At 43.9% G+C, this 27,469-nt stretch overlaps 1 protein-coding gene and 1 long non-coding RNA gene across 4 annotated transcripts in view; both read right to left on the bottom strand.

The window, feature by feature from the left end:
• LOC139768806 (uncharacterized) overlaps positions 1–27,469 on the bottom strand; it is a 118,191-nt gene that overhangs the window by 37,305 nt on the left and 53,417 nt on the right. For all 3 annotated transcript variants that reach the window (XM_071699369.1, XM_071699370.1, XM_071699372.1), the window contains 4 exons: positions 12,644–12,879; positions 9,850–10,076; positions 8,615–8,916; positions 7,996–8,273 (listed from right to left, as the gene is read on the bottom strand). In XM_071699369.1, the coding sequence (XP_071555470.1) occupies positions 7,996–8,273; positions 8,615–8,916; positions 9,850–10,076; positions 12,644–12,879 (1,043 nt within the window). The remainder of the gene's footprint in view (positions 1–7,995; positions 8,274–8,614; positions 8,917–9,849; positions 10,077–12,643; positions 12,880–27,469) is intronic.
• Positions 24,758–26,358, bottom strand: LOC139768758 (uncharacterized). Its single transcript, XR_011717426.1, has 2 exons — positions 26,153–26,358; positions 24,758–25,268 (listed from the first exon to the last, which is right to left on the bottom strand). It is a non-coding gene; the product is annotated as an uncharacterized lncRNA (long non-coding RNA).

Here is a 27,469-nt window from a genome sequence, read left to right as displayed (position 1 = left end):
GAAAATGTGAATGAGCGTGTTTCACGAGCGTGTTCACGTGTCAGTGCAGACTAAATGTCTGACATAGAAAACGACAGGTAGAAATTTAATAAAATAGCGTGCATCCGTACATCACTGTGCAATGCAAGGACATGACATTTAAGGATCGACGAGATGCCACTTTATGTGTTTGTTCGTGCAATGCGATGTGGAAAAAAACCTCGTGCGATTTACTTCCTGGTTCGGCAAACAGACGTACTCGAGGCTCAGGGAAAGATATCATATGGTGGTCTTTTTAAAGATGAACTTTTTTTTTCTCACTTATTAATATTCTTCAGCCGGCATTTCACGTTTGCCTCATTCTCTCCTTTTTCTGTCACCGATCGATAATATTGACTAAATGACAGCTCGTGCAGCATGAAATTCAGTATGAGCATTAATTTAGTTTACTATTCAATTAATTATGCTCATATACCGGTGGTACAGAGCGTGCATGTATAAATATAAATCAATAATTCTCGTTACGTCGCTCGTGACACGTGAATGCAAGAGGTCGTCCGAGTTCAACGATATTCGGAGCAAGAATTATTGTGTTCGTGCATAAAATCGTGGCAGCGGGAGAGAACCTGTTGCCGCTTCTAAGATCACGAAGACGATAAAGCCGAAAGCAAAGATGGAATCCCGCCCGCGGTGTAATTAAACATTGACCTATAACGAGCTGTAATTAGTCATAGCTCTAACGAGCCATATAGCAGGAATCAATCGATAGAGTCGAGGATATTCGCGCCGACATTCAAGTTGCCGATCTTTAATCTAGGAAAACCAACATACAAAGATACCGTAGACATTATTATAAGACCTGCATCGCGCTCTGTAATTTCGAAGGAATATTATAATATTCTGAATACATGTTTATATTATTGCTTGACGAAAATCCGTAAGTGAAAGGCACAACAATAATTAACCGCATTAATGTTAATTAATTTCGACTGCTATCAAATGCTCAGTACATAATGATCGTGTTTGCTTCACCTAACAATGTTATAAGAATTCAAAATGTGATTAAAGCTACTAAAATTATCGCCAGTGTATATCTAGCTTTTAACATTATTATCGCCAAGCATTCAACGACGTAGAAAAGTCGGCACTTTCCTGGGCGAACAACTTAACCGCTCTGACATGCATCATTATCCCTAATTCAATCACTGACATTGTTCATGCGAGCGTGCGCTAACGAGAGCGGTAGCCGGAAGAGATATACCGGGACGATCGCCAAGGAAGAGCAACAAGAATTATAGCACAGCGAAGGTACGCCGCTAAAGCCAATAAAATGTTGATTATAGCCCGACTCCGGGGAACGACTGGCCGTCGATACACCTTGCTTTATGCGCACACTATCTGTCGCTCGTTGCTTGCGACCGCCTGGAAATTACAATGTCCATGCGTAACGGCGTGCAGGATGCGGGCAGCACTTAACTAGCCAAGAATATGTGGCAACCCGACATCAAAGTCAGGGGGGGTTCGATGGCCGCGTATAAAATGCGAGTGACCGCAAGCTTGGTATCGGATCGGTAACGACGCGCGAAAAACGGGAGAAAGAGGAAAACCGAAAAAGAAAGAATAGGATATAAACCACGTTGTCGCTAGATCGTGCGCAGCGATTAAGGAAATATATTACCTTGCTACACCAATATCATTCGAATTGTGTAACAGTTTATAACGTTCGATCATATATCATTCCATTTCTTGCGAATAGAATGCCTATCTTTTTTTTTTAATTTGACGGTCTGATGCTTGTTGTACGATCGCGATTTTTGTTCTTCACTCAGATTGATTGGCTCGACTAAGAAAAAAAAATAAAAACATGACTGAAGGTACCTATAATCGTGCTCTTAGTCGCCGCTAATTAAATTCACGTTTGATGAACACGTCTCAGCACATTTCTGTATAAATGATAGAACACGAGATAAAGGCTGGGGCCGGTTCACGGTCTATCGGCGTCTATGTACCTTTTAAACGCACGGTAGCGATCTGTCAAGTGGAGAAAGACGGCGTTAAGTCCAAGTAAGAATGCACTGTGTCTTTCCAACGTTCACGTGCATATGCGGTACCGTAACGCCTATACGTACACAGGATGTGGGAGAAAGCGCGCACGTGGCCCTCGGGTTAATTAACGTTCTTGGCGATTAGATAGGCGCTGGCCACGTGGCTGACCATTAAATCGATCGACGAATCGTAGTGATTCCGTGAAAATCCCCGGGCAGTTTGCTCGCTATCCGCGATAAGAGGCTACTTTCTAAATACGATTCGCATGCACCGTAGCGAATTCGGACTTATTCGCCTGGATGGAGATACAGAGATATCGTTAATTGTCAAATAATTGAGATTACTAATCGCCGAAAGCCACGTATATGAATTTGTGAAACTTCGGTATGCGATATTAAAGTCGAGTATTATCTTGTTTTAAGTTCTCACTGAAAAAGTTATGTATATAAATAAGCGATAAAAATTCATATAAAAATAATTATTTAATAATTTACGTATAATTTATATCTTAATTACTTATAATTTATATCTAAATCCAACCTTAAACGATTTAATGTGATTCTAAACTAATATCTAATATCTAAACTAAACGATAATTTATGTCATGAATTTCAGAATAATTTGATCGTGTTTTTATTTATATTTCTTTACGCCGTATATGTTGATACGTGTTTAAACATATATTTTATATACGTGTATATTCTGAGTCTTCAATAAAATACTATCTTGAGTTGACGATAAATATAGATCGTCTAAAGTTTTCTAAAAATATAATTAATTTATGACAGTAAAACTGCAAACAATATATATATGAGAAATTTTTATCTAAAAGTATCAATTTAAATCGGAAACTGTAAATTGTTCGCCTCTTTCCATGGCATATTATCTTTTAACATTCAAGCCGAATACAATTCGTTGGAAATCGTTAAATTGTCGACACGATTCATTAATATCGCAAAGCGAAAAAGTCGATATAGCTATGATCACATTGAGGTACCCGGAACGATACACGCGAGTAAGCAGGTCACATTAGCGAAAGTCGATACGCTTTTCATCATAATTTCGTAAATAGTGTAAATGCTCGCGTACAAGTGCACGCGGGGCTATCATTATGGACGTTTAGATGTATGTCTACCGTACAATCAAATGCGTAAAGGCATTTCGCCGCCGCGGTATTGCTATCTAAAACCGACGGTTGCCGGCTGTCAGGTGAATGTAGGTACTCAATAAACTTAATTAATTCATTAAATCGCCTTTAACATTAAATTATATGTTGCTCTTGAAAAAAAAACAGGTCGATTATATACATCAAGAGATCGCAATTATACTAATTGAACAGAGAGAGAATGATGTTCTAGAATTTATATCTCATTGTCATTAAACTCAATTAATTTAATGTTGGCATTAACGTTAGTTACTCGAATTTGTAATATCAAAATTGCAGACAGACAGTGAACCAAATATAGAAATTTGGTCGGGTCAGCAGACAGCTTGGGGCAACCTGTACAGGAAGTACCTAATCGATCTGCGCAACAATACAGTCATTTTTAACGATCTCTAATTTCATCGATCATCCATCATAGAAACATCATACAATCCTTTCCCAAACATATCCGACGTTCAGGTCGGGGCAACCCTTCGTGCGAATCAAGCGTGGCCGACGGAATTACGGATTGATCGACATAGGAGGAAGCGCTTCGACTTTAGGCCGCATAGGAATCTAGAACGAGAACGTCCTGCATCATTCGACGCGCACGTCCGTAATCGACGGCGATACGCGGCGGGTATTAGCGCCTATTAATGATTAATTGACCGATGCCAAGAGGCCCCGCTTCACGTGTGTGACGGTGCTACACGCCAGTTCTAGCCAGCGAGAATGGCGGGTCGACCCGGGTCAGATCATGCCTCGTGCCGAATCGTTAGAAAGTCCGCGGTTTGGGTCTCGCCGCGCCGCGCCGCGCCGCTGCGTAGCACGCTCCGAGTTAAGGAGAGATATCCATCCATCGGCTCGTCCCGATATTGCGAAGTGCAGCTCGCGTTGTTAGCGCGAGCGAACGATGAAAAGGATTCGCCGTAGGCAGGACAGAAAACCTTTGCGCAATATCTCAGGTCTCAGAAGGACCTGGTCCCCCGATATCTTCAAAGATGAGCGCAAATACGAGCGTGATTCTAAATTTTCGTCCTGTCAATAAGAGGCTCGTGGCGGTACACGATTTATCATGATTTATCGGGCACAATTTATCCGTGATGGGAGAAACGTGATAATTCTTAAACGGTCGGGAACTGTAAAATGTACGATTTAACGCGACGGCGAACGGTTAACAGCTCGACTCGAACGAGATGTCGATCGAGCATAAATAGGAAAGGCGAATAGTCGTTCAAAGTCTTCGGTCAATCTCCATCTCGTCTGGTCGATAGAAATCGATCCGAAACGCTGGTTAAAGCGTAATCGGATGCTGGTCCCGAACGATCGATGAAACGCGAGTGACGAACAGACGTGATGATGGAGAAAGGACAAGTATGCGTATTTTTTAACAATCTTGGCACATGGGCACGCTTACGTGTGCAGTACAGTTGCTTTAACCCTCTCACCCTGAATTATTCGAACCTGTTTCGAGTCCTACGACCGTTTTGTATCGCACGACGTATTCCCCATTACTACAAGTTGCATACCCATCAGCTTCTCGCAATCGGCGACTCGTAATTCTAAACGGGTACAATTACTTTCATTCCTCACGTTTGCGTAATGCATGATACTCTGTATGTCATCGAAATCTTCACCGAGATTCTACTGACGATAGAAGATGGTTGAGCAATAAAATTGCAGAGATAATATAGGGTTTCAAATCTGACTAAAAGGTAACTAAATATAAATGGACAGTTATGCGTATACAAATTTTTTTTTAATTAGTTCACGATTTTATAATAAAGATAATATCGCTAGACCGATTAATAAGGTAAAATTGGTTGCGCTATTAGTAATGTAATTGCGTGTAATTGCCTGAGCAAGTCTAACTATATTTGTATGTCTAACTGTATTCATTGTAATTATTGTCAGAGAACAGGTCAATAACTTCCAACTTCTCTTGTCATGAAAATAAATAATCAATGTACTAAGTATCAATCGAATATATAAAGACTTGCAGCAATAATTACTTTCGTTTTTTGAGATAGTTTCGCACTGTTGGCTCGAACGAAAGTGAATGCAGTAATATCGCAGGTATGGATACCGGTCTAAGGATTGCCGCCATAATTCCAGCTGATCTATGAAAGGATCGCTCGCGCCGTTGATCTGTTCGCGGTATCCTCCGCGAGATTAGAATCTCGATGCCATAATTCTAAGAGGATTCATCTGCGTCGCGGTGCCATATTTGCCGAGCCGAGCAACGAGATCGAGAGCTCGTCGTAGTCGAATTCAGCGCGGTAACTCGATAAACGAATCGAACGGCACGTGCACGAGATGTTCCATAACGTAAATGACGATCGCGGGATCGTTCGTGCGCAGAAAATATTACGGCTCCGCTTTATAAACCTTAAGCGATTTGTTTAGGTTTCACCTTTATACGTTTTAATGACTCGATGTTGCGTATTCGCGTGATCGTTATAGTCGCATTCATTGGCGGCTGCGAAGAGAAGATCAAAGATCTGTTCGTGCCCGCGCGTTAAATCGGACATTTATAATCGAACAGACATATGAATTGCTGCTTAAATTATCACTATCATATAATGTATAAAAATCTACATAATTAATTCTACATTACAAGACAAATGTTTTTACATATCAATTTTACTGAATTCACAAGAAGTCACATGTGAAATCATTATCAGAGATTATTCCGCGTACACGTTTACTATAACGAGCGAGGACCTGGCCGGTACCAGGGTTCCTCTCGAACGTTGATTCTCTCGAGAAGTGTAGCGGGGTCCCTGGAGGCATGTCAGTTTCGATTATTCTCGGCTATCGTTAGGCCCCGTTGAGCGCGTGCTCGCTCGCGCGAACGCAGTCGCGGTCCTCGAAACGTCAGGCTGTCGGGGCCGTAAATTTTTTCGCAGGCGCCCACCTCTCGTCATGCATATTCATGAATACTCGAATGTAATCGAACGCCGTGCGCGAGTCGGCGTAAGAAAGAGACGGCGGGGTCCTCAAGCGCTTCGATCAGCCGTCGACTCGATTCAAGAATGACGAGGGCCAACCACGAGAGCGTATACAGATAAGAGCGGCTCAAGGACCCGCTGCCCCTCGTCGTGGCGAGCCTTCGCCGTGGAATACCGAGGGACGGCCGTGCACTTTATGCGAACCCCGAGACGACACACGCACGACAACGATTCTTATCTCGCGAAGGATACCGCGCGCCACGCAAAAAAAAGTGCGATACGAGCGCGGTGATGGCGTTCCCGAAACGGCTTATGGCTATCGTGACGCGATCGAATTTGGTTTCAGACAACTTTGATACCGATATCGGATACCGGCGGATCTCCTCGTTAAGGTAAGTATATCGATGTCCCGTGCGGTCATCAAGCACCGATGTAAAAACTTATGAAAAGCTCGTTATCGACGTTACATCCATCTTAATTATCGCGGGATAATCATTAGGGTTCGCGAGAGAATCTCGCCGCTGCGACGAGTCTTTATTTTTCGTTGCGAAATAACTTCCCAAAGTGAAGTGAGAGAAGAAATTGCGACTCGTGACACGGATGAGGAACTTTTCTACCGCGGTGGAGTCATGGTTCTTGCTCTCTGTCAGGTGTGAGTGAACGATGTGACAGCCGGAGGAATAACTTCTGTCACGAAGCCAGTGAGGAGTGGCGCGGTGTTCGAGAGCTCCGCCGCTCCGTGACATCGCTCCGATCCACGAAGTGGAAGATCGTATCGTGTACGCGCGAGATAAGCGTGTCGGGTTATCTGTAATTAATCAATTTGCGTCTACCAGGCGGCAGCCCGGTAATTACGGGCTCGCCGTTTTATCGCGAATTATGAAACCATTCATCGCGCGATTCCCGACGAGCGCGAGCGAGGACAGAGGGGGCCACCCATGGAAAGTAGACCGCGCCCCAGTTCGACGACGAAAGGTCGTTACTGCCTTCTCAGCAAAATGCCGCGCTTCTAAACGGAGGGAAATGAGGGGAAACGTTTATGCCGAATGGGACGGATGAGTGGATAATTTCAGTGGACACTCTCGAAAACCGACGGTCACGCCCGCGACTTCGCGGAGATAGCGAATGTTAAGTGGTCCGTAAAAACTATTATTGCGAGATTATGTACACGAGCGTATTTCGCCTCGAGACGATAAAGAAAGAAAAAAAATCAAGGAGGAGAGAGAGAGAAAGAGAGACAGACAGAGAGAGAAAGAGAACGAGAAGAAGGAAGGGAGGAGAAAGTATAGATATTACAAATTAGAGAGGGGTGGAGGATCGACGCTAACTTCGAGGGGTCATTATAGAACTTTCCTAGCTAGCGCGCCGTCTCTCCCTACTCGCTAATGCCAGACTGTCCGGATTGACTGATGCCAGGTCATTCAAAGCCTTCTAGATCGCCTCGTTGCCTCACTAACATAGAAGTCGGGAAGATATTGCGCGATGGATGACAGCGTGCACCATTATAGAGTAGGCTTTCAAAAGCCATTAAAAATAGCGACGACGTTCAACACGATTCATACAACAATCTAACCGAATCGAGAAATCGATTTTTTTTTACTTTAATGAATAAGTATCGTCGTATATGGTCACTCCTTTCATTTTTCTAAATCTATAAAATATGTTTCAAATAAGAAACGTTTCGCGGAGAAATCTGTAGAAAAATACTTCTTTCAATGATAATAGAAAATTGTTGTGCAATCTTGCGCCTTAATAAAAGCATTAAAATTCACTCGACACGCTTGATCGAGTGCACGAACAATGACGTAAATGGATCGCCTGCGATTTTTCCTCGCGGAAAACCGCGTCGCGGTAAGACAAATCTCTTTGACTCACCTGTGCGTACTCGGCGCAGATGTCAATCGACGAAACGTAATTGACGACGTCCTCGATGGTCCAACGATTCACAGCTTGCCCGTCGCCGCAAGGTATGTGGCCATAGAGAGTCGGACACCTGACGGGCGGAGGTGTGGTTGGTCTCGCGGTAGGTTTCGGCTTGGGGGACACGCTTTCAGATCTCCTTGTTTCCGGCCTTTGCCGCTTGCGAGGTGCGAAGCCGCCGGGACTTGAAAGGTCCAAGGGACTCGTAACCCCCGCGTCTCTTTTGTTCGCGCCTATGTTTCAAAACAAAATGAAACGTTGTTACTTAATCTTTCTCAAAATCGGTAACAATATAACGCACAAAATGTCTTAAAAAACGTGTTTTTTTTATCTATGAATGCTTTGATCAATCCAGATTGATTTTTTTTCAATAAAGATAAAAATACCGAGACATTAATTTAATATTAATCCAATATTAAACGATTAAAAATTGAAGAAATTAAATAAAAAATACAAAGCCTACAATTCGCAAGTAAAAGATAATTATGATTTCTTTTTTCCATTGAAATAATATCATTAATATCCATTATTTCTTGCCCGTACGGAAATGTGCGTAACTTCCTATGATACTTGCCTTTGAGATATGTTTCCAATTCTGCAGCGCTTTGAGCCGCATTAGCAGTTCGCACCATGTGCAAAAGAGCCTGGGTGGACGACATATCGATCATAGGCGGAAACACGGGGTTGCCGAAGAGACTATCCTGCTTCTGCTCCTTCGGATCTTTGTTCGAGAGCGGTGAGGTCGTCGGGACAGTCGATGGTTGCGGAGCCCCTAACGGCGCCATCAAACCAACGAACGGCGTCGCTGCAGCCTTGAAGGCCGGAAACCTCGGGTCTAAGCCTGGAGGGTAACCGTTTCTTGGCGTGCTAAAGTAACTGAAATGATCAATCGTCCTTGATCATTAAGTTCCTGTTATGTATATAAAGAAAATACATATATAGCTGCTATCACTGTCGCACGTAGACATTTTTTCAAACAGACTCGAGTGTATTTTTCTCATCTTTCCTCAAATGTAGAAAATGCTACTGACAATAAGACTACTTACTATTACTCGTAATAAAGATATAAATAATGTTATTTGTAAATTATGATTTCTAATATCTTAAAGAGACTCGAAGCGAAGCAAGAAGATAGTTACCTCTTCTATTTTCAAATTCAACGGATCATCAAGACGCCGACTAAATTAGCAGGGCGCAAACAGACACGTAGTGAATTAAAGAATCGAACCTTCTTCAAATACCAAAGCTCACATTGCTAGAATCTGTGTTCAGCACTTAACTAAGCAATTAAGTAGTCTTTTGATCTGTTTCCAACCTATGTGCCAGAAGGTACAAACTTAATAGTCAACGTACGACGCGACAACCGGTTTCAAGCAAGAGTACGTTAAGTCCCTCGAGTACTCTCTGCGTTTTACGAATCTTAATCATACGAATCATCTATTTGCAGCCTTCAAAGTCTTAATTCTTTTACAACGTCTCGCAGTGTTCGTCAATCGACGAAAGTCAATACACGCATGTCACGTACCGACGAAAATATTCAAAGACGTTTGCAAAATCTTCTTTCCTTAATCATACAAGACATTAAGACAAATTTTGTGACGCAGACTCAATACCACAATAATGAAGCAGTATCTACACGTCAATTTCTAATTGGCACGTCAATGTACCATTTATTTGAAAATAAAATCAAAAGTGATGTTAGTACTGTAACGTGTATCTTTCCATTATGTTAATCCTGCAGCTCATTTATGGGAATTACAATTCTACTGCGAGTAATCAAAAGTGATCGACAAAGTGAGATGGACGTACTCGTTAGGGTTGGCGTTGTTGTATTTGGCAGCGAGACTCCTCATGAAATCACTATAGTTTCGTCCCATCATCTGTTCCATGTGCTTGAGATGATGGGGTGGTGGTGGACCCTCGGGTCCCCCCAAGGGCGTAGCATTTGGCGGCGTACCCGGATGACTCGACGAAGAAGGCGTCACGCTTCTCGACGACGTCGAGTTGTTGTCAGGTGTGAGTCGTTCTGTTTTAACCTGCAATGCGATAGGATTGCCCTTCTTTAAACGAGACCTCACTGCGCGCAACCGGATGCAATAACAAGAAGGAGAATGCGGAGCAATTAACCGGTCATAAAAAGAACGAGTATAAACGGAAGTATCAGTTAACAAGCGGGAGCGGGTGCAATAGAAGTATATTTAACGCTACTTCATTTAACGCTAGAAAGGACAAATTAATAATAGTTTCATGTGCAAGCTTTTTTCCATTAAGTGAACTCACTTAAAAAATTAAGTTGATATAATTTATTATTATTATTATAACACTATTTAAAATATAATCGCAAAAACATTCTGTTATCTTTTATCATAAAAAGTATCCCGCTTCAATTTTTATTAATTTTCTATTCAAACTTTAAATTCTGGAATAATCATTTTAAGCGAGGTTAATAATATTTGAAAATGTTAAGTGTCTTCGCGTAAAGTTGTCATCGGGACGTCTGCAGATTGCTCATTTCATCTTATCCACAGTAACAATAATTTTACTATCTTTATTACCGCTGTGCTTTATGTTTGAATGTTGAAGGCCGCAGTACAGAAACAATGCATCTTTAAAAGAAAAAAATTGTTTTAGCCTCTCATCAACATCATTCTCCGCTTGAAGCTAAAAAGATTGTTTTATTATGTTTAAAAAGATGCATTTAGAATACTCTAATAATTGATTAATCGAAAACTAGCACAAGTGACTATTTTCGTACAATTAGTTACACACGCAGCAAATATTAATTACAAACAATTAAAAATGAAACATGACACTGAACAATGAGACAATGAAACAATGCAAATAATTATCGATGATGATTATTATTCGAATCCTTGTGATAGGCTAAGAAGCCATGAGGATTATATCATCAATTACATTATCATACGTTCGATTTATTGCCAGGCTCGACTATTTAACATTAATAAGCGAGTCTCATTCGTATACATGAAAAAAATTGTCCTCCGCAAAACAGATATCAACGAACCACGCCTTCGACTGTGAGAAACACTTATCGGCAGCTGCGCACGATATGTTTCGGGCGAGATCCGTGGCGGCAGGAAATATCCCGGGTGCATTAATTCCCGGGAACAGATTGCATCTGAGATATGGTAATGAAGGCAACGCGTGGCGTAAGAGTTGACTCCTCTTCGTTCGCGGCGAGAGAGCGCGCCGTGACACTAAGAAGAACGAGAGTCGATTGGCGTAGAATAGGGTTCTCCCGAGAGCAGTCCGGAGACCGCTGCAGCAGAGGCCACGGTAAATCTCTTTCTCGCCTCCAGACCTCTTCCTGACAAGGGACCGCTTCAGGCTCACGGCGCGGGCACGATCTCGTATATATACACCTACATTTCGAATAGGTCTCGCTCGACGCGACTGATACGAGCGACCAGGTCTCGATAGGGAAAATACACGAAGGCGTGACAACCGCGCGAGCAAGGGAGCCTCAAAATTAAACCAATCGTCTCTTTCAATGTAATTAGATCTTTACGCAATCGCAGTGGCTGCATACGTCGTCGAATAAGATAGCAATACAAGTAAATAATTAACGTATATTCACGCATAAATATTTTGCAGTCAAATAAAGTCCCAACGTTTTTTTTCTCTCACAATGTTATAAAAAAAGAGTATTTCATAGTAAAAAAAATTGAATTACATAAAATGTATAATCTTTTCCTGAATAACTCTCAGCAAGAAAGACTAATCTTCTTCTACTTTTATTTATCGACTCTCTCAATTCGATTTCAGTGGATCTCGAAAGTTAATAAATCAGACTAAAGCACGTCATACATACGGAGGATTAATTTCTTGAGTTACTACTATTCTTCCGAGACCTTCCTACTCGTACAACCCGCGTACCTGAGTCACGAAAACTTCTTGCATGTCATGGACCGGCTATTCTTTTTACCGATGACGATCAATTTTTTATCATCGCAGCTCTAAGCATTGCTAAGCAGCCATCAAAGACTTCTCCTTTTTTTCTTTCTTTTCTTTTTGGTCAAGTCGTTTACAGAAGCGTCCTGCAGGTCGACGAATGTCAACGGCGGGATGACACTGCGGCTTTCGACGGCGGTTGACATAGTTGCTGCATGGTTGGCTTTGAACGGGACTCTCCGTGTACACGTGTACGAGCTACCGCTCGAGCTACAGGAGCGATGGACTCTCTCGTCGAGGATATCTCCCGAGACCAGTGCACGTGTCCCGAAGTGGTACGCTCAAACACTCCACTTCACGGAAGAAGCCAAGCGGGTCTCTCTCTCTCGAAAAATTTGTACGACAAATCCCGCGTCCTCGCGGCAGCTCGCGTCCTTCTCAACGAAAGAAGGAAAAAAAAGGGGAAAAAGAATAAATAAAAATTCCGGACGACAGTCACGCTACGTCAATACAGTAAGGTAAGGCGAACGCCGTGTTTGCCAACGTGCGTAAAAGTTTCGTGTACCGTGTCAAAATTTAATTCCGTCGTGGACTTTCTCGAAATCGGGTAATCAGAGGCAAAGGAGCGAGTTCGAAGTATAGATATATTAGAAGTGTTAATTACACAATTATAAAGAGGTTCTCCACTTACTTGGGTGGTGTCGAGACCATTCTGGTTCTGTCGCCTCCTACCCCGCGGAGGTCTGGGGGTTGCCGCACCAGACAGGTGGGCGCCCTGAGGGCTTCCCCCCCTGGCGTCGACCGCTGTGTTCGCTGCCAGGGTGGCCCCGTCGTTGTTTTCCGTGTGCGTACCTAAATCCGCCGCCTCTCCACGGTTGCTACCACGTGATCCCGTGCCCGCGGACACGCTCTCACCCGACACCTCACCTGAAAATGGAAGGGATATATCAGATTTCTGTCCGCTTCTCCAAAAGGTATTAAGAGCGCGCGAGTTTCTGGATCTTTGTCTCTAATATATTCCTTATCCTCGCTCGATCTTATCGAGTTATACGCACATAACGCGCAGGATTAAGCTACATATCTCCTGAGATACAAGACGCGATGACGATTTTAAAAGGCCATTAAGAGATTTCAGACGACCGAGCGACGATCCTGCCGGAATACATTCGACTCCAAATTCGGATCTCTGACGGGAAAGATAAATTCGCCGTATTTCAACCGCATTCGTCCCCTCGGGATGGTTCGAGTTTCGTAACGACGCCGACGCGGCCGCGCCGCGGCGGTCCTCGACTCCTCGCGCTTCGCGTCGTAAAGCTTTCCTAACCTAACCTACCGTCCTAACGTCGTCGTCGCGCCGTGTAAACGGCCGTCTTTCGACACTGGGAATTTAGAATGAAATACATTAAGAGGAAGAGAGGGATAATCGTACAGGACGCGATTACACACGGTGGCGGCGCTTACCACTGGCACGGGAGATTTACGCTCAATAAATGGCCCTCGCCATTATCTTCCGCCTTGATCAGAGACGCGTATCTAACCGACGCGACGGCAACGAGGAGCGAAAGCGACCGAAAAGCAGCGTAAAGGCGCGGGCCGCGGTGAACGAGGAGAACCGACGGGAGAATCGAGGGGGTCACTGTCCACTCTCTGCCTAACATATCCAATAAATTCTTGTCATCGTTAAACGCCTGGAATTTTATGGAGGCAGTAACTCGTCCGTGTTGCCGAATTTACCGGCCGATACGATCGGCCGCGATTAATGCAGCGACAGTGCCGGAGCAACGGTGTCAGCAACGGTGCCGGAAGAGGTATGAGAACTTTGTGTTTCACAGCTCATTTCGCACGATATTTTATGCATCGGTATATTTTCGTTGTAACGAATCTCCCCTCGCGCGCGATTATAATTCCAACGCGACGTTTCGTCAGTACAACAATTATTCCTCAATCCGACAAATATTTTTCAAACGATCAATAACGTTCACCGTCTTTCACAGTGTACCGAGGTATGAGAGACTTTTAGTTAACGATTTGCTTTTGTCAGATTTTTGTGTCCGGGCATTACCGAAGTATCCACAATAACGGAGAACAAGTGTTAATCATTCCCACACAAATGTCCCCGCAGTAAAACCGACGGCATCGGAAGTACGCAAACGGACACTGCGATGATTTTTATAATGCGTGGAGTTAGCACCTCCGACCAGGCGGCTCCGCGCTCGGACTGCTATCGGGCTATATTCTACAATCCGGTTGTGGAAGCGGCTCCGCGGCATCGAGCGGAATACAGGCCGAGGGTAGCGATCGTAAAAGCCACTTCTATGACACTCACTGCCAAATGTCTTCATTATTTCAAGTTAAAATATTTACAGCTGCCCATAAAAATTCCATTAGGCACCGTTTGCCAGTAGGAAAACCGTCGCCCTTCGAGAAGCGATAAAGCGTTCGAAGATGCTATCGAACGCACCTCGACCATAAATGACGTCCAAATATAGTTATAAAATTGGAAAGTATGCGGGCAGCAAACATTGTGTACGCGTCACTCTGTGACGAATTGAGCCACTAACGAGAACGGTACAGCGATAGGTACGTTAAATGACACGTTCGGCGAGAGGTGTGTTTTCGGAATATAACTTAATCACTAATCAGTTTTAAATGAATTTCCATGACGTTGTCGAATCAATGATTTGTGAACTGTGATTTAGAGACTTTATAGTATCCAATTAATTATACCGTATACAACGGAGAGAACATAAAATACATGTTGATGAAAAGCGTAAACTAACCGTTAACTATCACTTAATAAAGTTGTTGAAATCATAACGTACGAGGAAACATGAATCTCAAATTCCTCGAATATATAAATTTCTGTTTAATAGAAATAAGGAGTCGTGTATTGAGCATTGGTTCAACACTTATCTCTTGACAGACGATTCTACAATCATCGCGTTTCGCGTAACAAGATTTTTTCCTCACATTTTCTCACGTTTTTTGACGAGTTTTATGTTGGCGGTAGCGCTTCGATGGCACGTACGACAAACATCGTAACAACACTTCAGGAACTTTCAAGGCAGGAAGTCACTGTTTAAAGATCGTTCGCGTTTTATTGTTTAACTTCGGCTTGATGGCATTTACATAATCATGCGAAAATGATGTGCAGCTGCACTCGCGGGATTAGTTAAAATCCAAAGTAAGAGACGGAGACAGACATTATAGAAGAGCATCTCTTCATTGTCACACGATTTTGTGACAATAAAGAAAATACAAATATTTTATAAAACAATATAATAAAATTAGCAACGCAATGAGAATTTTCTGCAAAAATCCAAGTCAGACCATTAACTGGGTTATTTAAATTCTCAAATGCGAGTTCAGAAGACAAAGCATCTAAAAATTTTACAGCTGAATAGTTTGTAATAAATAATACGCCCTGAAAAGTTCGCCAGAAGACTTTGTTGCATGCGAATGAGGGAGGTTAGCAAGCAGCGAGATACCTACGGTGAATACTGAGAACTACGCAAAGTCCGAGTGTGAAATATCGTAACGACGTGTTAAAACGAACTAACGTGCAGCGCACGTATCCCCCGCGACAACACCCGCTCGGTGAAGCCCGCGGTTCGAGCTGTTGCATCGCCGGTACAACGAAAGTGCGAGACCTCCACCGCGACACTTGGATGTCCCGGTGACAAAACGATAGATCAGTTTATAATCCAAAAGATTACAAACAAAACTTCCCTTTCTATACGTCATGTCAGTATTTTTCACTCAACGCGACGCACAATTAACAGGAAATAGAAAGTATAACGTGGAAAATGTATGTGGGAAAGAAAAGGAAGAAAGCGATGACAAGCCATTGCCTCGTCGCACAAAAACAGTAGATCGCCTCTGTGTGATTTCATCCGATATATCGCGTATCTCCGAGACACGCGTGTAATTTACCGGTTTTAGCGCAGCTGCCTGGTTAACTATTTCGTTCCCGGGCGAGACAGGTTCCCCGCGAGAAAGAAAGCCATCGGAAGACATCGAGATGGGACACCAGGAACTCATAGTAATCGCGCACAGCATAGTCATAAATTATCCAGCGCGACCGCGACTAAAACGAATTGACCTTCGAGGTTGCGTACGAAGTGCCGCCGCGAGACGGGAATAAAGCCGCCGGGCCTCTCCGCCGGGTCGCTGTTAATTATTCCTGCGTTAAAGCCTTTAAGAAATTTCACCGAGCTGGGAATTTTTCCACGATCCCACGGGCGAGATTAGAAGCGAACCGGGAAATTGCGTAACGCGTCGCGCGACACGGGAATCGATCCAGCATCCATTTCCGACATAGAAACGGAAAACGACAATACGACGCTTCCGTGCGACGCATTGTTCGTACGAGTGACCTAAAGATCCATCAGCGCGAGTTCTCATATATGTGAACACGTGTGGTTTAACGCGTTTGATACGGAGAAGTCGAAATGCGAACGGAAAAACTGACTGGTATACTAAACTACACCGATAAGATCTAACGGATGAGAAATTGCTCTATTGTGTATCGGCATATTATTGATCAAATATTGCAAAAATTGCTGTTACTCTTCGTTACATGGATAATATCTCAGATTAAAGAATTTAATACCGCATCCGCTCCTCACGACGGAGTCGACTTGCTGTTCAACTTTCCCCTTCACACTCTTTTCCTTTTATTACCGTAACAACGATAGATCGAATCTCCCACGGCTTTTCGATCAGCCCGCTGAAAGCCGGATGCGGGCGAATACGCAGTCGTTTCTTCCGTTCGCACCCGGCCTCGGCAAGGCTGGCCGGATAGTTACATTCACTTTGCCGGAACGAAACGAGCGGGTCTCCGTGTGCAATATGCGTGAAGTGTACGCGCGTACGCACGTCGTACGGACGCGTACGTCCACATCCGGGGTCGGCCCGACGCTTAATGAACGATCAAACCCGGTTCTACGCGTCGCGCGGCGCGCAGCCCGTCATTACCGAGCGGCGAGCTACCGCAGCGAGGAGCCTCGTCCTTTTCCTTTTTGTCTTCTTCTCGTTTCATACGCCCGACTTTTCCTCCGCGACCTCGCGTGACGAGCCGCTGAATGAAGGATGATTCTATTTTTCCGCCACGCGCGAATCATCTCCGGGATCCTGGCAATCTTGCTGAGTCAAGCGATTTCAATAGCGCCGCGAGCGATCCCATCTCGCTTACGAAATAAAAAAATGCTTCGATTTTTCATTTCTACCGCTAATGAAATGTGTACCGTGCATCCAACGGAAACGTGTCGTAACTCTGAACAGTTATAATTTTATAATGAAAATTATCGTAAGTATTTTCAATCTTTTGATTAGAGGAACTAAACATTGTAGTAACATTATCGCGCAAACATTTCTCCAAAATAATTTATCTAATTTTACAAGAATTGATGTTTTACGATAACAAAATGGAATATAAAATTATTTCAGAACAGATGATAGCTATCGTTCTTCCGAAAAGCGTGTGATATAACTGATATAAGATCGTAACATAACATACGTGACATATTGTTCGTTACTATCGTCATTAATTATCACTGGTTTACGATAACGATTTATTGTCGTCTAGTTTATTGCCCGTAGTAGATAACGATAATTGTAATTGACTTCAACGGTCGCGAGAGATGGCTCGAAGGAAGATCGGAACAACCATAACGATAGTATAAATACCGTTAATGCGATCACTATCGACTATTACTGCCTCTTTTTCTGGACCGTAACTTTTCTAAATTCACTAAAAGTTATGACTGATTACACAAAATAATTTAAATTGTAGTCAAGCAAGTAGCTATTGGTCAAAAATTCTTGTAGCGATCAAACTTTTCTTCTCCGTATTATACCGTCAAAGAAAATAATATCCCATATATTTATATCCTAAAAAATAAAATAAAGAATCATCAAGTTGGTCTAGTTGAGAAAATAAAGTAGATGAGTAACTTTAAAAGGTGTCGTATAAAAGTGCTAGTTTTCATTGCATAGGGACGGTCCTTCACAATTAATTCCCGCGTATAATCTACCGCGACACAAGGATAATACCTACCGTCCAAGACGACCTTTAAAGGCCGGATTGGCGCGCGCGCATGGCCGGGAGAGCGCGAAAGACCGAGAAGAGGCAGGAAGAGATTACTGTCGCGGCGTTAACACGATCAACGCCGTCAGCGACCACGCGGTCGTTGCTGGATCTCCTCTCGGGCCGCTGTAAACCCGCCGTAAGTTATGCGCGACCGGGAGGGCCGCCTTGCGCGCCATTAAAGCGGGTTATGCCCATTTCAAGTGGAAAATCATAAGCACCGCAAATACGCCGTCATTACTGCAGACGCGCTACGAGCTCGCCACTTACTTTGTAATCATGACTAATGCATAATGTAGTAGCGACCGCGCCGCACACGCTCCTCGCTCCGTCTATGCACGCGACTCCGTGTGTGCACGCGTGCGTACACCTACGCGTACGCACGCCGCGCCGCCGCGATCTCGTTGGCGGTTTATACGCCAGAGGATACCTCTGGCTCTGGATATTAAGGCGATGGCACCCTCGCGAAAGGTGTTCAGAGGGAAAAAGCGTGCTTGCCGCGACGCGGAATTGGATCTTGCGGTATGACATGTGTAACCAAGGACAAGGACGTAAATCGTTACGTGACGTGCGTGAAATTCCAGATGGGTCGTTTAGCCATTTGGCAATGCCCGAGGACGACCAACGTCGTCAATTCGTTGCCGAATTTTATTTCTGTACGCGTCTTAAGCAAAGAAAAGGTGTTAAGAACTGCGAGAGATAGCCAAATGCATACAAGAATCGTAAAGGATAAATTCTCCCATTGTAACGTGTCGGTGTGAACTTTTCCTCTTGTTCGCCGAGTCTGCCGATCGATAACGGCCGCGGCTCCTAGTGAAACCACGTCTTTGTCCCTTCGATGCGTAACCTTGGTCGTGCGGAGAATGGTCGAAACAGCTGTTTCAAGTGGGAGGCCTCTCGCGAAACACAATGGCGTTCACATGAGGCGCAAGCGTTTATTAGCCGACGGTTCATGGAGGTGCGGGAGGACGTAGCGATTTATAACCAGCAACGTAAGTAGCAGCAACGGCCGAGAAACGGCAATAGCTGGACTCGCCATGGCACGGCCCGAAGGTCGCGTGACTTCGATACGATTGCGTCTTATTAGGAGTCACCGCGTGTTCGACTTTACGTAGGAACGCGATACCTGCGCGCCGACGCATTCCTGCAACTAATTAGCTCCCGTTGTATTTGTCAGAACATTCGCTGCGTGCAACGACGGGAGAGAGGATTCGTACGCTGCTTTTTCATCTTCTAACTGCGCGTTTTCACGTGTACTACGCCCCAGCATGATTTATAGGTCCAGCCCTCTCAGTGTCTCTCGTCATCCTACGCCTTCCTGCCATTTCCTTTTCCTTCTGCTTCTCGCAGAGGAAATCCGCTCGAAAAATAATGGGTGTCAGATTTCTACGGAATAATTTTCTGTTCCGTAAGCAATTGTATTTCGCGTGGAACAGCGAAAGGCGTGTTTCCTTGACTCCCTGGGAAATTAGTATTTATACATATATACGTCATTTCTATTTGTTGGCGCGTACAAATGCATATTTCACAAGCAGAAAATTTTCAATGTGACTTCCACGGAGAGTCACGTATGCGCACGTATTACGCTGCACCTTTTATCTTCTGTTTTTACGATCCGCCTATACGTTTCTCCCTTCCCGTCTCCCTTGATGCGCGGTGTGCACGGTCTTTTATGGTCGCTCGCCAAGACATCGCGGCGATGGTGACACTGTACGTCCGTCAGGGTCGCGCACCTGTAAGCAGGTCAGGTTGCGCGACACTATACGCTCGGCCACTACGAAGGCTCGTGTCGAGAGGATGGCAGATGGATACACGCTAGCATTAATTTATATGCGTAGAGTGACGTTTCTTGAAAATTGCCATTTTGATACTCGATTAACTCTCAACTTGGATTGAGACTCAATTTGGAATCCACACACAAACATTTTTTTAAGTAAAATTTTTTAAATTCAAATTCTCATAATTTCTTCACATTTTACGTGTATTCGCTTGAAAAGGAATAGATATCAATTTAATCAATTTATGAAATCGCAAATCACCGCTTCAGAATTAATACCGTTAAATTTGATGTTCGCGAAGAAATTCTTTTATGAGCCGTTAAAAGATGTCAAGAGTATAAAAAGACTCAGATCGCTGATTCCTCCCCGCGATTCGCTGAATTTCTATCTGGCTCTTGCGTTCCCTTCGAGGTCGGAGCGTCCGACGAGGACCCAGAGGCTTGGGGTACAAGAAGAAGATATTCTTCCTGCGGTTCGCCGCCGCTTGTTCCGCCGGTGGCAACGGGCGAGCGGTGACCTCCGTACCCCATGGGAGCAAGAAAGACAGAGGGACTCGAGAAGAGAGCACACACCGAGAAAGGCCCAGGAGGAACAGGAAGAAAGAAGAGAAAGAGAGAAAGAGAGAGAGGGAGTCAAGGTGCGTTCCTGCGTGACGTAGCTTTCGCAGGCCATCACGCATATGTTACCCTCCGCGAGGGACACGTACGCGCTTATAATACGATCCGCGGGGTCATTCCACCGAGTTCTCTCGGACACCTCTTCAGCTTCACCGTCGCCGTCGCCGTCGCCGTCCCCGTTGTCGTGAACTTTGTTCCACGTTCCTCATCCGTTGTCTCTCAATCGGCGTTCTCTCTAAGCCGTGCATTTCTTAAAACGCATCCGCATGCATATGCGTTCGATCATCACTCATTTGTGTTTCAAAGGAAAATTTCTCTTCAAATCTTAAAAAATATTTTCTCTCTCTAAATTTCATTCTTCTGTTACCACAAAAGTTGAATGTAACCCACGTAACTCTTGTCAGATGAAAATCGACGGTACTTTCAAGATGACGAACCAACCAGAACGATATTCACAAGACCTCTTGAATGAATCTCTATGATTCTCTCTCCCCCAAAAATAACGCGAATGTAACTCGCAAAATTAACTTATTCTTTTAATGTGAATGCGTGCTGTCTCGTGTAAAAAATGAAAATATTCTTACGCGCAGAGATTACTTAATTAGTTTTTCTCTCGTAACGAAGAGAATGCTCACGCGATAAATCGAATTTACATGTCGAACACGCGGTGGAAACCTTCCATTGCATCGTACGTCCTGGCACCGTTTCTCTCCGTAGCTCTCTGTCTTTTTTCTTCCCGGACACGTACGTTTAACAAGAGAGCGAAGCAGGTTGCGGGCGGATGACAAACAAAGAGCGCCGTGACCTCGTCGCCTTGTGCGTGAGGTGCGATTAGCGCGAACGACTCTCTCGCACGTGCGAGCGGGCGAGCGAGCGAGTGAGCGAGCGAGTCGTCGCGTCGGGTCGGTCGCGAAAGATGTGGGAGGAAGGCAAAGAGAAGGAAGCACGCGCGAGACGTAGGAAGGATAAACGAAGGAAGGAAGAAGTCGGGTACGTAAGCCGACCAAAGGTCGAGTGCTGACCACGAGTCATCTCTTGCGACAACTCGCGCTGCTGTTAACTTTTGCGTGTCCCGCTTCCAATATCGCTGCGTTGTGCAAAATAAAATGTAAAAATATCTTCGACGTGTCAGTCGAATTTCTCGAGAAATTGTGCAAGAATGCAAGAATACAGAAACAATATTGCAAAAATGTAAAACGGAAAGAAAAAAAAATATATATATTCTTTACATTATGTTTATTAGTCTATATTAGTGCCATGAATTTTTGAAATCTATCCGATTAAAGTCGATACGTCTGGAGATACAATTAAATGAACGTTTTTGAAAGGCAGACGTGACAGGTCGCGCGCAGATAAAACACAAGGCAACCACGCGCGCAATGAGCGATTAGCGTTAGATTATCTCACCTACGAAGTCACCGAGAAGGTCAGAGCGTGACGATAGAAGAACAAGAAAAGAAGCGACGGACTGGAAGCGGGTACTTTACTCGATCAAAGGTCGAGCCTCGCGCATAACTTACCGTGGCATCGATAAACGAGTTCCCTATCGCGCTTTCCATTTTCGCTCGTGGAGATGGCATCTCGCCATATGGCGGATGAACGAGGCACATACGGGGAATTAACGTAAGAAGTTATTGACAAATAGATAGGTAACAAATAATAATGCTATTAAATTCTCATTATTCCGCGCTAAGAAGTGTTTTGACAAACGCAAGGAGAAAATACTGTGCGGAGGAGCGGAATCGTAATGAGGCTAAAGGATAAACGGTTAAATGCAATCGATTTGTAGAGGCTACGGAGGTCGAAGTTGGTTATGGGATGCGACGAAAAGCGCGAATCTAGCAACGATAATCGTTTTTATCGCGAGCGATTATGACCGTTAATTAACGCGCTCTCGCAGCATCATCAGTTCGATTTTTCTCCTCTCAGCCGTATGTACATGCCGCTAATTGCCACGTGGCGCAGGTGACTGGAAGAACGGAACATCTCGACAATGAAGCTCAACAGGTTGCCGGCGGATAGTAGCGAGCTCGACTACTGCCGTACGAGCCGGCAATTAGCACGGGCGATTCTTTCGCGTACATAACATCGCTGAGGAAAAAAACACGAGGAAACGCGCGAACGCATCCGCGTATAGAGAGTCTAAATCACTTCATTACAAAATCCTACGACAAAAAAACGCAAAGTACTTTCGCAAAACAAGATTGAAAGAAGTGATGGAAGAATTAAATTACGAAATAAATCAATGCATTTTTAAATGCATTGTTCATCGATATACCGTTAACGTATCCCTCGTACAACCAACCATCGTCCTTCGATATTACAGAGTCTGCAGTTTTATGAAATGATGGTCCAAGAGTCCGGAGACTTTTGCGGAGGACTGTACGCTACCGAGTCCCGGCAAGCAGTTAGCATTAGGCACGATGACGAAGAAGGCCAGGGACTCGGTGAGATGATAGCGAGCGCGTTCGCTGACGGCTCGCATCGGTCACACCGCAGGTGACTCGTCGCGGTTGTGAGCCTGGCCTCTGCCCGACCCACGTACCTGATTCTATCCGGTGTCCTTCTCCGTCATCTCTAACTCCCGTTTTCTCCCTCGTGCGCATAGAGCGCGAGAGGTATCCGCGAGCTCTAGTAAACAACGGGGCCTTGAATACCTCACGTGTACACCAATTTTTCATATCTTTATTAAGAGAGCACGATAAATCGTTATCTCTGTAACTGCTAATTTCTGTGGATAGAATATATTGCGCAAACGCAATTTCTGGTTATAAGAATGGAAAAATCCTACTACACTATCGCACAGGATACGAGAAAATTGTATAAACTATTGTTAATAAAAGAGCCAAGCTTTTTACGTATGTGAGAATCTGTTCCTCGTCTTTTTCTTGCGTCCTTGTTATAAATTCGCATCCGCGCGATCGCTGATTACAGGCTGGATATATTGCGCGTATAAATTCCTAGTTGACACCGGGAAAACGCTACGCGCTCCGGCCGTTCGAACGTCGGTGAACGTCGCCGAAGGACCTGCGACCTCTGCAAAGTTAATGATACGCGCGAGTGGATGATCCTTATATAGAGAGCGGCGGCAAAGCTGCCCGCGTGTGTGCTCGTCAGCACGCATCATTTCGAGTGATGTATTACTCACCGAGTGTCATCAGAAAACGGTTACGTGACCCTGGATAACTCCCGACGGTCATACACACGCGGCCACCTCGCCGCGGATCGCGCGTATTTCGCGTCGCCAGCGAGTATACACATTTCGCTTCGTCAGCGTTCACGGCCCGATCACAATTGATGCGGCTACGCGAGCGATCGCGCGCCTGCAGCTCGGCCCTGCGAGAGCTTTATCTACGTGCGCGAGAATAAATAAAGCCGAACGGTACAACGTGTGTCTTTCACGTCCTGTGATTTTTATCCGTAGCCGTAAAGGAGTTGGGATATCTCCTTAAAGGGGCTCTTAACGAAGCGATAATACGTCGTAACCATAGACAAAATACGTAACGGCAGTTGAATACCGGTTCCCTTTGTGATTTTGTGATTTCCGTTCGCGACTTTCTGCCGTAATTAATGCTTCATTGATTATCTAGTTAAAACGATGTGACAGAAAAATATATGCTCTCCCGAAAAAAAGAATCAGGCGTTCATCAATATCTTATAACACGATATGATTCAATTTACGAGACCATAGTAGCACCATAGTAATTTTTTTAATCATTTCCTTGCTAGAATGCATTTTTCATAGGCGCTAGTTTGAAAGAATTAAATCCAATAAATCCAAATTGGAAAATAGTGTAAAATGTCACGTATTTTTTTTTTTCAAAGGAACATTGTTCTTCTCGTTCAAGAGAATCTCCCGGGTCGTGGCCACATCCCGAAAAGCGTGACCGATCCCACCGATTACAGTTTCGTTCGACGATATCGTAGCCTAGCTAATTAATCGCGAGCATGTCGCGCATCTGTTTGCTTCTCGAACAGAGGGGAATGTAAGTAGAACGACGGGCCACCCACGACAGGCCATATCGTTGGCTAACGTAAATTAGCGACTTATCGTATCACCGAGGTCATTAGGCTTCTCGACGGCTAGCTGAACTGCGCGAACCTCAAAGACGCGATCTCGTGATTACGTTTTAAAGGCACTAACCGTCAATAACGGCAGAGTCTGGGTGTTACAGAACTTCACGTAACTGCGAAGTACGATTTATTTTTCTTGCCGCTTTTGGCATCCCTTAAAACTATGGAAATTAATTCTCCGAAATAAAATAACCATAAATAATATGATCGTTCTTTCATCTCCGTATAATTAGGTTTATGAAAACAAGAAAAACAAGATTTTTATTAATACATCAGAGACTTTCAAAAGATCGTTATCATATAACATTCCGTATAGCCTTTTTGTCAATATGCTGTCATAGGTTCGAGATGTTTGATTAATCGAAGCCTATCAAACGTACAAAAGAAAAGGTTTACAAACTGAGTGCTCCTGTAACGCGTGGGCGTGTAGATAACTGCAGAAGCGACTAAATCGATTTACTGTGTCGAAATCACACGGGCGTCGGTTCGTAAAATAAATCACGCGTAGTAAAGTGGAAAGACTGGTTTCTTTCGTAAGATTTCGAATACACCCGGTACAAAAGTTACCTGGAGCCTCGGGTCCCGAAATTCTCCCTGACCCGAGGAGAGGAGAGTGGTCCAAAGGTCGGCGGGCGAGGAATGTGTCGAGAGACCAGATTATACTTCGCTAATGAACTTCTGCGCCTTCGACCGTGCGTGATCCAGGTAACAACTAACAACGCCGAGGAAAATCAGAACCATCGTCTCGGCATTTGTTTTCTATTACAAGGGTCGGACAAATAAAAACTTAAGTGCGAGAGAGACTAGCCTATAAGTTTTCGAATTCCAGCGACCTTTTACCCGTTCCCCCATCGTACACATTGGAGGGACCTCCATCTTTTTCACGAGAGAACGAGAGTACGAGAGAAGAATTGGTAGGTCCGCCGATGAACTCGTAATTACCAGCTAAATCGAAGGAATAATCTATTACAACCGGTAATAGATTATTGAAATGATATGGAATTAATCTTCTCTGTCTGGACTATTCACATAAGAGATAAACACAATGTTTAGAAATCAATTTATAATACAAGACATTTTTAAAATAATATAGTTTTAACTTAAGCAAAATCGTTCACGCAAGCTATATAAAGAAACTTATCACGAATTTCTCATCCAATGAGATCAAACGATCGAATGAAGTAACGTCCGTTATGAAGCGGATGCTTGATAAGAAACCGTTAATCGGCGAATTTCAACGCGATACTATCATCAATATTATTTTTAATTACGCAAGTCGTCTCATTATAGATACAGCAAAGACGCTTCATCAGATATAAGCATCTAATACTAGCGTGGTCACGTTTTGATATTGAGAGTTGATATCTATCGGAATGTGCCGACAGTCCGTTCAAATATGTACAATGTACTTAATGTCAACGAAACTACTTATAAATCTAACGTAAAATACACAAATTTAACCATCCTCAAGATTGCTTACAGAAATTGTTGGTCACAAAAGAGACAGAAAAGACGAAGAGTAGTTATGTAATGCGGAGTCTCTTTCTACGCGAGCAAGAAAAATCGTGGAGAATCACTAGCTGGCATTAGGCAAATGAAAGCCCGAGCAATTAAATTCTCACTGGAAGGCAGACATATGTTACCGCGTGTCTGACGCCGGCGGTCACGGTGATCGCGACCTCGAGATCGTTGATATCGCGCATTACGCGACAAATCGCCAGCCTTCGTATGCACAACTCTCCGGCCGTAACGAGAGATTTGCCGATTCGTCCATTGTATCGGTGCATCGAGCTGCGTTAACCGCGTTCCAAGGCCCACAACGACGCGGAATTTACTGCCAGGACGTGGACGCGAGCATCAGAGGTCGCAGGAAAAGAGATGCGTTTATCACCGAAGCGTTCGTTGAGCAGATAAACAGAAGGCCAAAGATTACTTGTTATTATTAGCAAGGATGCATTAATATGTAGCATTAAATTATTTTCACTTCTAGTCGCAATGTTGAGTCTAAAATCGGAGAAGTAATGCAGAGAATTTCAGCAACATGTCAAAATTCATGACAGACTTTTTTATCATTCGAATAAAGGACCAAAATTCTCTGAAAATAGCCGATTTTTTTGGAAACCTAACGAGTCTACGAAAAATTAGAGAAATTATTACATTCTTTCGATGCGGATGATCTTTCTGATTGGAAAAAAGACTCTTCGTTGTGTAACTATATATACTCGCGTTTTCTACCTTTGTCCTGTGTGACTTCACGAGAGGAAGCTACTGATCGAGAGGAGGAACATTTTCGCTCGGTTATCTCGTCACGATGATCTGCCGACGGATACCGCGTGCCTTGACACGTAACAATGCATGCATGAATTAATAGCGGCCGCTGTTGTATTCGTATTTCTCCTCGCTTACACGGAGATTTACATCTTTATCGTGAACCTGGGGGAGATGTCACAAGTTGCACAGGGTGACACTGACGTCTCCGTTTCCTCAACTTTGTTATCACAGGTAATTAAAATTGAGAACTTAAGAAAAAAAATAAGACGTTTGTCTTTTTAAATGTTTTAAAAAGTATCAGAAACCATGTAAGATTTTATCGAATTCTGCCGAGTACTTCGCTATGTATAAATACAAAAGTGTGAAAGTTTTAAACAGCTAGTTCTATCTTTCAATCGCCGGTATTCACGAAATGTCTGTTGAAAGTCTCGGCGCTATTTCGGGAGCATAACGCGTAACTCTTTCGTGAATCCAATGCGTTGAATCCATCATCGGAGATTTCACGAACCGGGACACTATATTCCGCAGAGTAATTGCTGTCTTGAAAGAAATCCCTAACGATGGAGGTAGATGAGAGGGAAAATGAGAGAAAAAGAGTAACGTCATAGCTTTATATGACGAGAATCGAACTTGCCGAGAAGGGAGACAGCGAGAGAGCGGATGGGATAAAGAGAGCTGAATGATGAAAA

Source organism: Temnothorax nylanderi, unplaced genomic scaffold, assembly GCF_030848795.1.
Source record: "Temnothorax nylanderi isolate EJ_2023f unplaced genomic scaffold, tnyl_v1.0 TNYL_tig0018_pilon, whole genome shotgun sequence".
Lineage (NCBI taxonomy): Eukaryota > Metazoa > Arthropoda > Insecta > Hymenoptera > Formicidae > Temnothorax > Temnothorax nylanderi.
This window is presented reverse-complemented; position numbering and strand designations above follow the sequence as displayed.